Genomic DNA, 12217 nt, shown 5'->3' on the forward strand with positions numbered 1-12217 from the left:
CCCGCAAAACAAAACACACAACCTCCTGGTTATGGCTGATATAAATCTACAATTTCAAAGGGAATATTTTTTTTTCTTGCCAATAAATCTATTTAGCAGACTGGCAAAATTTTAAACATCCAATATGTATGATTAACACACGGCAGTGAAGTCAGTGGACATGTTTAAAATGAGTAAATCTTTCCATTACATATTGTTTATAATAACGATGGTGATTTCTATCCCATGTTCCTTTGTTTCCTCTTAGTTCTGCCAATTTTCCCCTAATCAATCAGACCTCAGTGACTTCAGCCGTAAACACACAGGCGCAGACTACACCACAAACTAGTGCGCCTCAAAACCAGCTGCTTCAAGGACTTTGCTATTTCTCTCGGATAGGTCAGTGATGACAGATATTGGATACGCAGCACACTTTATGTAAAAAACAAAAAACGAAAACAAAAAAACAACGTGTGACAGCAGTGTAACGCAAAGAAGAGGATGCCTGCTGGAGGCTGTTCACCAGCTTCTCCACTGCGCCCTCCGGTGGAAAGATTGTGACATCACGCTTTCCAAACTGAACATACTGAGGGAGGGGCCGTGTGCCTGGACCACAGACGCTCCTATAGCACTCTGCGAGCCACTCCACATCGCACTGACAAGAGGGGCGACTATTCCTTGAAGCTCCCATCCAGGCGAGGGCCGCTGCAGCATCCATAAACGGGGGAATATCGCTTTTAAAAGCTCGGTATTTTTTTAAAAGAAAAGAAAAGGTGGAATCGAACAGAAGATGTCTTATCAAGGAAAAAAGAACATCCCAAAGATCACAGTGAGTAAAGAGTTATTTCTCCTTCACTGGCTGCAGGAACTTTGATGGCTGCTGCTTCAAATCACTGCAGAAGGTTTCAGCGTTTTTTTGCGCCGCTGCGATGGATCTTTGTCACATACACGATGCAAGTTCAGAGCAACATGAAAATGCTCTTTCTATTGTCAGAGCCGACTGCAGGAAGCCGCTGGAACAATGCGCACAATGATATGGCATGTCTGGCTACCATAGTGACAGTCAGGCAGGGAGATAAGGCGTTTTCTTAAAGGTGTCCTGCATCCTCTTTGTTGAAGCGATCCATGCCGTTGTGCAGAACGGATACCGGCTCGCCCATTAAAAAAAATCACCGTGCCTAACGGAGACTTTATGGTGATTTAAAATATGTAACTCATTCTTATATATTTAGAATAATGCAGTTAATTAGATTTATTCCCCTGCACTCCACCTAGATTTACAGCGTAAAGATATTAGAAGAACGTGTCCAACCCTTGTGGGGCTTTTTAAGGCCCAGCCGGTCTTGTTCATGGGAGGATTTTGAACAGTAATGTTGATCTCATTTTTCGAATACCCTTCTTGCCATTTTGGTGCACAGTGATTTCATGACATACATAAAAGTATCAATGCACATTCTGGTCACAATGCCCTGGACGCTAGCAAATGACTGAAAAGGGAGGGGGGAGGGGGTCCTAAAAATAATGGTCACTTATTATACATGAACTCATTGTTTCGCCTGAAGCCCTTAATTGTTTTATTGCAGAAAAAAAGCCCTCTCTGTGATTTCATAGGGGGGCCTCGGAAATCATAGACGGGGTTTGTCTTTCAGGCTGGTGCAGCAGCAGAGAGTGAGAGGGACAGGAGGAGAAGAGAGGTGGGGGAAATACACGCCCATCTGTGATAAGCTGGCCTTGTGAAGGGGTGCTTGTATTTCTGCATCACCACAAGGAGAAAGAGTCAGGGTCGGCTCAGAGCATTCAGGGTGGAGCGGGGTGGGGGGTTGAATTCAGGGCAGACTGGTGTTACACAGCCAGCCAGCTGGGTGTTGGTGTGTGTTACAACTGCAGAGGAACCTCTCCCTCTCCTTTTTTTCTTTCTGTGTGTGAGCATCTGAGACGCCTGTTTTCCAGCACTCATTGTTGAAGCTCAGGCTGCAGTTCGGGGTGTGTTGCTCAGATGTGGGAGACTTTGCTTTTTTCTTATCTCCTCAGCTAATTGTACACAATTACATTATTACTGTAAAATTAGGAGATGTCGATAATATATGAAAATCTATGAAAATAGTGAAGGCATGTTTAACAGTCACTAGAAGTGCTGCCAATTTGAATGACAATAACCGCTAAAGTAAAGGATGTTTTGTAGGTTTGGGGGTTTTAAACATACAAAGGGAATGCTAATTGTGTCAAAAATACACACACATGCAGCAATAAAGAAACAGAAAGCATTTAGCAGATCACCAGCAAAAGTAACACGAGTAAGCTATGCTGGTTGATTGCCTCAAGATATATCATATTTGGTTACTGAGCTTGCTTTTTTGTGGATTTAGAAGAGCTCCAGCTGTAAGCGGCACATTAACACAGACTGACAGAAAGTACCACAATACAAGTTTTTCATGGACATCCTAAAGCTGCTTCATGCAGTTTCAGTTGAAAGGGAGTAATTTATGATGTAAGCAACCACACTTTTCACTGTTTTATGAATTTAATTATAGTTTGATCTCAACATATGGGTGACTATTCCAACAATATTTAAGTGCTTTTGAAAAGTGATTTGAAACAATGTCTGGGTCAACCACTGAGTGGATTGCTCCCAAATCTGTTTGCGTCCAATTGACAAGGTAGGGTGTACTACGTTCTTTCCTACATCCAAGTTCTAACCATAGCCTCTAAGGATGTAGGGGAAAAACAGTTTGGCATATTGGAATATTTTGTGTGGCGATATTGTATAAAAATATTGATAATATTGATATTAATAAATGAATAAATAACAAATACTTGAAAATATATTAGACTAACAACAAGCGATGACCCTGGGTCTTCTGCACCGTCATCCCGAGACAAGGTTAGTCGAGCAAACTTACCATAAATTGGCTGAAACGACCCTGGACACACTTAGTTTGACAGAGTATAAAATTTCCACTTGATCTTATTCAATTGCAGACTGATATCAGATTCATGGCAGACTGATTCCATCTTATGGCAATATTTATTGAAGCTTTTAGTGACAGTGTTGCCTGACAGTGTCATTTTGGAGCAAAAAAAACCCTCCCCCCAAAAACGACGTCGATAACTTTATGTTATTGGATAAAACCGATACTGACAAATGTTTATTTTGAGGACATCATTTGCAGTTGAAAAAAGGTGATAAATTGCAGTAGATGTTATTGCAATACTATTGCAATGCTGAGCTTATCACCAAATGTCAAAAACTGCAATAATATTGTATCGTGAGTGAAATATTGTGATAGTATCATATCGTCGGGGGTCTGGTGAGTCCCACCTCCAATAACTTTATGAGAAATGTATTTTATGTTCAACAATGTATGGACTAACAACGCATGTTGTTGTTTGATTTGGAGTTTATGGTAGTAGTAGTTCCCCTCCAACCATTTGATCAGCTTCTTAGAAATGCAAACACACAATACTTGCATTATTGGTTTATTCAAACGCAGACAAGCCAGGAGAATTGAAAGTGTCACGTTGTTTCAGTAAAGCAGACTAAAGCAAGAACCTCTTGTTACAAGTAATGGATGTTTTTCAAATAAATAACAGAAGCACTGTTGTCTTTGTCTTTTCTGTATCTAAACCATAAACATGTATATAAAAGATGGCCATAGCCTTCTTGTCTGAGAGCTAAAGCCAGTATAGAGGAACTTGAATTCTTTGTTATAGCCAGCAAGGGGCGAACTCTTGAGTTACAAAATGAGGTCATACTGTATAGAAGTTTATGAGGAAATGAGCCCATTGCTCACATGAGCCACTGGCCATTCCTAATGAGTTTATGTTCTTAAACTAGTTTCAAGTCTTATTAAAATCGCATCATGTTAATAGACATTAAGTGGCTCCGCAGTGTAGTGGTTTACATATTTCCCAACAAGTGAAAGAGCCCACTTCAAATCCTTTTGGGGTTGCATCTGGTTTAAAAATCTACCAAATCAACCATGCAGACCTATCTGCTTTGTGACTCCTTGTGAGTAAGAGAGCAGCTGAAACTAAATTTCTTTGATGATAAAGCAGGTTATGCATCAAGGCATGGCTACCTTGTAATTGACAAATTGCTACTGTATGACCAGTCAGTTTCCATCTGGTTTCAAAAAAACAAGATGGCCACAGCCGAAATGTTCAGGCTGCGGCTTCAACACAGAACTTCCCCAACAAAAGGAGCCATGACCGTGGAGTACATCCACGTTCTATACAGAGTGTACGATCGAAATGCAGTTATGGCCCTAAACAACAGGAAACAACAGGCTTTGCTAATTACATGGAAGATCTACTATATACACAAGCAATAAAAAATGGAAATATAATGAATAGCAATTTATTATGCTTGGCGTAGTTAGCTTTTGGTTAGTTGGTTGGTTAATTAGTAATGGGGGCTACACAGACACCAGAGAACTACTTGTGTGCATATCATATCACTATGTTTAGATTTAAAAGGTGATTCTGCCCCATTGCTGCCCCAGAGGTTGGCATCTGTTGCATTAAAATAACCTTTTTTTTCACTGTAAGCCAGGAGTGTCCAACTCCAGGCCTCAAGGGCCGGTGTCCTGCAGGTTTTAGATATCACCCTGGGTCAACACACCTGAATCAGATGATTAGGTTGTTTGTCCAGTTACAGGCCTTTAACTCTGTAACTGGACAAACAACTCTTCATAGAGTTTTGATGCCATGGAATCATTGCGTTTGTAAGCTGTTTTCACATCTGTACTTCAACAGAGGTCCATTTGATGTTGTCGATGCTGGAGTATGCTGGTGTGTGAATATTGTATTGTCTGGTACATTCTTTAGTGGTGAGTGGATGTAGTGTGTGCTGCCTCTTAACCTGATTCCCTAGAAACTGTCTGAAGTTCGTGTGTGAAAGCCGCTATTAATTCTTACACAGGAGGACCTTAAACGCTCTACCTATTTCTAAGGCTCCTTCCTGACACCGACTCCTTATTTCCAAGCCTGTCCATTCTATTACAGCATTTTCATTTCGTTTGGGTTTTAGATCTGCCCTGTCACTTTTCTAGGTGTGGTCCCTTTTATTCCTTATACCCACTCACAGCAGCCACAGTGTTGTTCCAGGCGGTTACATGTCATCCGTAATCCCCTCCAGCTGGAGTGAGCATCTGTGGGTGAAACCCGTTCACCCTGTTGACGCTCCACAAATCAGCTCCCTGCCACACCAGACTGTACCGTCACCATGCAGACTGCAGCAAAGTGGGCTTCAGTGCAAACAAAATACCCCACGGCCACCCAGACATTGCCGCGCAACTCACCATGGAAACAAACATACAGTTGTGATGGCAGGAAAATACAGCCCTTCTTCGGTTTGTCATTGCGGGGATGTGTTTTGACACACATGCGCACAAACAGGCATTTCTCAAACTTCTTGACTGAGAGAGTTAAAAATTCAACCTGTCTGGCCCAATCAGATCCAGATTGTTGCACGGTTACACTACTCCAGCCTATCACAAGATCAACATTCCAGACCTTAACTGGCAGGGGCCCCTGCGATTAATTTAGATGGATAAGTCTCATTGTTTTCACTTTTCCAGAATGTGAAAAAAAATCCTGCACACTTTTTGCTGAACAGTAAATATTTTTGACTGCTAGGCAACAGGGCTGCAGCAGAGGCACTGGTGCAGATTCAAGATGACTTCCCTCTTCCACTGGTCCCCGCCTGCCTCCCCATGCCCCCCTCCTTACAGACACGAGGATCTCTGCCACAGCTAATGGAGGTCTCCTCTAATGTCCTCCTCCTCCTCAGCCCCTTTGACCTATTTTGTCGCACTCGAGTTTTCCAGGACCGTTCCCTTTCATTAAGCACCATGAAGGAGATATTAGTACTTTGCATCCCACTTTATGAGCGCTTCTCCCTCCAGTCCGGTGAAAGTGGAAAAAACGTGTGTGTCGATGTCAGCATAGTAGTAAGAACAACATCCTGCCGTCTATTTTTGATTACTGCCGGCTTGTGTAACAGAAAATGACAGCTTCCCGTGCAGTAATAGGCGTTTTATTTTTGGCACTTTGTTCTTTGTTAAGAGCTGAATGACAAGTTTGTTTGGATTTCTTTCCATCTGAACTTCACAGTGTTTTGCTTCCAGAAATATAACAGATCAGCACTTGTAAGAAGTTGTATCTGTAGCAGACAAAAGATCTCACTACTGACTGAAGTGTATCAAAAGAAAAAAAGCAGGTGGAAGGAACACATTTCCTTATAATTCAGATTTCTAGCATAATTTCATCATCTTAGTTTAAAGAAAGGCATTAACAGCCTCTACATTTGTTTGAGCTGAGAATACTACTTGTGAGAGCGACTTTAGATAGTTGCAATGTTTGCATGATTCTTGTGTTAACGCTAATCCACCAGCTGGCCTAAATTAGTGATTAAGACAGCAGTTTAATCAGTGCCAAAGCTTTGAGAATAGGTCATGCGCACTTCATAGAGTGGGCATAAGTTTCTGGTAAAAATTGTGCTTAGATTGTCACCCGCAGGGAAACACAGTGTATTAATTATAAATTTTATCATATCCAGAAAATCTTCCAATAAAACTATATGTATAAAATATTATTTCTTCATTTCAAGCTGTTTCAATGCCACATTCAGGAAATAAACTGAATCATCTGAAAGCTTTTGTAATGTATTATTTTTTAAGACAAATGTAATTTAAGCTCTGCTGATTTGATGCTGAATTTTTTTAATGATTTATGTTTTTTGGCACCTGCAAAGCTTAGTTACTCTAATACATGAATGATTTGGTATGTTTAGAACCCAACCGACACAGAATTTGTAAGACCAATTCTCATAGCGTGATTTGAAAATCCAATTTATCATCCGATATTAATTTTTCGTTCAGAGACATTAAAGTTAATCAGTTTTTTTCCCTAGCATTTGTTATATATATATATTATATATATATATAATATATATAGTATATATATATATATATATATATATAATTATAATATATAATATATATATAAACAATTGCAAGTTACAGGCAGTATATATATATATGTACTGCACGTGTACTTGGGCCATTGTTTATATATATAATATATATATATACTACAATGCCGAGATACAGTACAGTATATACTATAATGCACCTTCTGTACTTATATATATATATATATATATATATATATATAACAATGCAAGTACAGTACACTACTGCACTGTACTTATAGTATAAGTCAGCACACAGTGGTGTACTGACTTTCATAAATATTAACTGTAAAAAAAAACTGGAAGGAAAACAACTGGTACACTTTGAGTACTGAATCGGCTGCATGGAGTAGTCCTTGCAAATGTGTAATTTCTAACAGTGGCTACTATTTACTGCCAACCCAGGGAGACCTTTCCATTTCGAAGAGTCGGTGCTGCAATAGTTATGCGATTGACAAATGAGGACATAGTTAGTGACCCTGGGAAGAGCAAGTCAAGATCAAGATCAACATCGTTCATGTCTCTTGTGCATATTCTGAAGAGCCAAATCCAAACCGCCCCCCCCCCCCCCCCCCCCCCCCCCCCCCCCCCCCCCCCCCCCCGCCCCCCCCCCCCCCCCCCCCCCCCCCCCCCCCCCCCCCCCCCCCCCCCCCCCCCCCCCCCCCCCCCCCCCCCCCCCCCCCCCCCCCCCCCCCCCCCCCCCCCCCCCCCCCCCCCCCCCCCCCCCCCCCCCGCAGATTGATAAAAATGGGAATTGAGCATATCCAGACCTACAGAATAGCATTTATCACCCTTCTAAGGTAAAATAAACATTTTCTTCTTATGTCATTAGATTTTTAGAAGTCTAAGCAGCTTGGAAAGAAAAGCGTCTGGACTTCTTTAAGTGGCTTGAAGACGTGGTTTTGTCTCAGTATGACCATTGACTCAGTCAGGAAACAGCTTAGTGACTAAATTATTTATTTTAGAACTGATATGGATAAAATGCTCTGTTTCCCAGTTTTCTGTAAACTCCAGTATGGTACATATTGAGAAATTAAGTTTATGCAAACAAAAAATATTTTTTTATTATGACATTTTTATTTTCATAATAAAAGAAATGACAATGAAACTTTACAAAAGAGGAATGAGGTACAAATAATTAACTAAAAAATAGTTTCTATAGCTGGCATATTTTGCCTTACCAGATAAAAGAAGGTTTAACAGATTTATACAACAAAACAAATACCAATTACTTACATTTTCCATTATGTTTATAACTTCAGCAGACGACAGGGCCCTTTTCTCTTTTTCACACACCTTAGTTTTCCTTGTAATTGCTCTCAACCTTTGTCTGCTCATACTGAAGCTCTTTCCGAAGCTGTTTGCTTCTACCTGGCTCTGATCTTTAGCTAGCTTCAGTGTTAGCCATTTTGCCTTTGTTAGCTTCTTTAAAATATCCGTGTAGGCATTTTAAGTGTCTTATTATGCTTGTTCTCAGAAACATTTACTTGTACTGAATAGCTTCCTAATGATAGCCTACGTTGGCATGTGGCTGTAAATGATGTGTAGATGACTGTTTGCTTCCAACCCTGTGCTTCCAACCCGTTGCGCATGCATGAAATGGACCAGCTCATAATTGGACACATGGGAGGCTAACCCACCAGTCACCAGTCTGGGTCAAGAATGTTGTCAATCTGGAAATTCTGTTCCCTCGCCAGTCGAATGATCCCGTAAGAGAAGAAGTTAATTCAAAGCAGTAGCCAGACATTGTATTTTCGAAACTTAAATCAATGGCTATTATAGAAAATCCACAATGACTAGTCTACAGCACCTTTCTTCAGCTATGTGTGAGCACAGGCAACTTTGTTCAACAAAGTTAGAGAAAAAAGTAAAATTATGAGGTCTTCTTTGTCTTAGGACCTCATTAAGCTGTCTTTACTCTCCTTTTTGCATCAAGACTGTCAAAGCATGTTATTAGCCGTGCACTGAATCCACCATCTTAAGACCGCTGTGGTTATGCAGTCCAATCTTAGACTCAGGACTCGTGAATACCACATTAGCCACTGAATGATATTTAATAGTTCTTGTCGAAGCTGCAGCAAAAAGTAACAGCTGTGGCATGAGTTCATTATGTGGACAGTACTGTCTCGTTAAAGATGTAACAAATGTTTTGGTTTATTCCCGTAACCACAGGATAGCACAGAGGGTTGGAATCCACCAGTGTCACTATTACAAAACCACATTTGTCTTGTGGTATAGACAGACTAACAGACAAAAGTTGGACTAAGAATTTCAGAAATGAGGTGATGAGCTATCTCCCTTCACTCACTACTTACAATTTTCTTTCTTGTATGTTGTTTTGATAATCATGAATGTGATGTAGAAAACACATTTTGAAATATTCCATATCTATTCTTTAACAATCTCACCCGCCATGATGTCACATGACATATATTTGTTATAATAATATGAGCAACATTGCTGTTTGTGGTCAGATGAAATGGTTACTGTCACAGTTTGTGGCTGTTTGTCACAGAATTGATGTAAAAGCCACAGTAAATGTTGAGTCTGAGTTTCTGTTAATGAAGTGTGATGAAGAAATGTCAGCGGAAAACGCGTTGTTTTTATTATGTGTCTTTAAAAAGGCTCGACAGTTTGGCCACGCATTCTGCGTCTAGTTCATGGTTTGTATTATTATTGAAACAATTTTTTGGCCATGCTTTTTGCTTTTTAAAAATATCTGTCTTGTTAGATATTGCACCGATGACATGAGCTGCTGGCATGAAGCGTTTCAGCATCTTGGTTTCCGCTGAGTGTAAAAAGAATCTAATGTGAAATGCAGTCCTGAGCAATTCAGCAATGGTCAGTTACTGGGTTGTAACGGAAATGGAAAGCTATTGATTGTTAAGTGATTGCGGTCTCCTGCATGTTGTCATCAGCCAGTGGCCAGAAATTGAAAAGGGTAAAATGAGTGTGTGTGTTTGTGTGCGTGCCAGAGAGAGAGGACGGGGGAGGGGGTGTAAGCACTTCAGTAAGTCACCCATGCATGATGGCACACCCATCGCTGCAGTATTATAAATCAGGTAAAACCTTTTCTTGTCTGATGCTGCTGATGTAAGCCGGTCTCTATCTGACTATTAATTCAATAATATTTATATTAGTGATTCTTATTCATGTTAATGAAACAGCAGTGACTCTTAACCATATATTCCGAGTGATTAAAAAAGAAAAACAAAAAAACTTCCAATTTTAGAGATCCGAGGTAGTCTGAATTCAGTAGATTTTGAATCCTTGAGGGATTTTCTTTGAGTCTGGCATGGGACTCAAGGATGAACTGATTAGAACTGAGTGGGCGAATGTCAAAGCTACTGAGACCACAAAATAATTTTTTAATCTACAAAAATCAGAGGTCAACTTCATTGATACATCACAACATTTTACAAAAACTAAAGTCTCATATTTAACACCATAAGTCATGACCAGGAGACAAGATCAGATTTCAGATTTTGCAGAATCAGATTTGGTAGCATTAATTTTTTGTGGGCAGCTGCAACTAATGTATTTTTCCTTTGACTCATTACAAGCTGCTTTTCACCACCATTTAAACTGACAGCTGTAGAGCTGCAACAATTGATCATTAACTTGGTTAACATCAAATTCATCAGGAGCTGTCATTATAACAATAACTGAAAAATCTTTTCTGGGTTATGGTCATCTTAGGTTGTTGATCTGTCAAAGAATGTCAAAAAAACGATAAGGAAAATACCATTTAGTCACATGCAAAGGCTGATTTTGTTACAATAGTTTTACAACATTGGGCATCTTTTGTACCTTTTTTTGATTAACTGACAAATTTATCGTCTGTTTCCTTTACTGGAATGCTATGAAAGTTGTCTGTGTGCACTCCCTATTCACATTCAGTAATGTTGTCATGTTAAATTATTATGACAGAGCACTCTTTGGAAGGCGTTCTCTCTAAGCTAATGAAGGCATTGAGCTTTGCAGTATGATCTATGCTAGTGTGGCGTTCCAGGAGTTGATGACTGTGTGTTGTAATGTGTTGCTTCAGGGTGTGGTTGCTTGGGAAGACTCTGGGTTCTGGTTCGCACTAGTCCATCACTACCACCACCAAATATGTGCAATCACTACCACACAACTCATGAATAGCCACATTGTGTGTCTTTGAGCTCAGCAGATATTCGAGCTATGTACACGATAATACTTTTATTTTTCCTGTTGTTATGTTCAAAGGAATTGCTGCAGTTTATTATAATGATGAAACTCTGGGTCCACGGCCAGGGGCTGTAAATTGTTGCACACATCTGCTGATGGGAAAATATGGTGTGTTCCTCTTAGCAGACCAAGGAAAGACCAAGTCTTGCCGTTTTAGAGACTGGGTATATAAATAAGGCTATATTTTTTGGTTTTCAGTGTAATGTCGATGCTTTTTTAAAAGAACTAATTCGATTACTAATCCATTTTAGTAAAAAATTAATTATAATAAAAAATAAAATAACTAATTATCTCGTGAAGGTTACACGGAAGCTAAATACTGCAGGTCGCAACAAATTTTTCAGTATTGATTATTTTATTTGTCATCTATTCGAAAAAAATGTCACAAGTCTCACATCACAAGCTCCAACACCTGAGGATGACATGTGCAGAAGCCTTGTTTTGTCCTAAAAACAGTTCTAAACAGAAAAGAATTAAACCTATATCCTGATAATTAAAGCAGTTTTTTAAAATTTGTGAAGCAGATAAGTGCAAATATTTGTTGATTGTGCCTGAAATTCACTGGGTAATTTAACTCAGACATACTTTAAGAAACTGACCATTTATAGCAGCAACGAGGAAGCGGACAGGAGAATGGATTCTCCCAAATAAATATACCTTTGAACCCTATTGTTAAATCATAAGTGTAGAGCTCCACATATAAGGAGAAGATTGAGGTGGTGGAATGAAGTGAAGGGAAAAAAGCTTTGTCATGAAGTCATTGTGATAAGGTTATCCAAGGCTAAATTTCCTAAGGCATTAATATGTTCAATTACTTACATCATATTTGTTTTATTGAGCAAGTCCTGTATGAAGAAGATATCTTGTCCTTGCTCATTTTGTGAGCAAGGGCACGTCTGTAAACCCTTAACCCTGTTGTACAGTCAGTTGTACATTCAACCAGTCAGCAAAGCCAGCATATCAGCGAAACCAGGCGCACCCTGTCTCTCCTCTCTTGCTTCTCTCCCTCTCGTCAACCTGTTGCCATGGCAGTGGCCTGCTAGAGTCGGCCCA

At 39.9% G+C, this 12217-nt stretch overlaps 1 protein-coding gene across 2 annotated transcripts in view; it reads left to right on the plus strand.

Moving 5' to 3' along the window:
- Positions 1–580: 580 nt before the first annotated feature.
- dpysl3 (dihydropyrimidinase like 3) overlaps positions 581–12217 on the plus strand; it is a 32938-nt gene continuing 21301 nt past the window's right edge. The window contains exon 1 of one of the 2 annotated variants that reach the window (XM_014340059.2): positions 581–808. In XM_014340059.2, coding sequence (XP_014195545.2) covers positions 770–808 — 39 coding nt within the window. In that variant the 5' untranslated portion in view covers positions 581–769. The remainder of the gene's footprint in view (positions 809–12217) is intronic. The other variant, XM_014340058.2, reaches the window with a different exon arrangement.

Source organism: Haplochromis burtoni, unplaced genomic scaffold (assembly GCF_018398535.1).
Source record: "Haplochromis burtoni strain Fernald_Lab_line unplaced genomic scaffold, NCSU_Asbu1 Contig_247, whole genome shotgun sequence".
NCBI lineage: Eukaryota > Metazoa > Chordata > Actinopteri > Cichliformes > Cichlidae > Haplochromis > Haplochromis burtoni.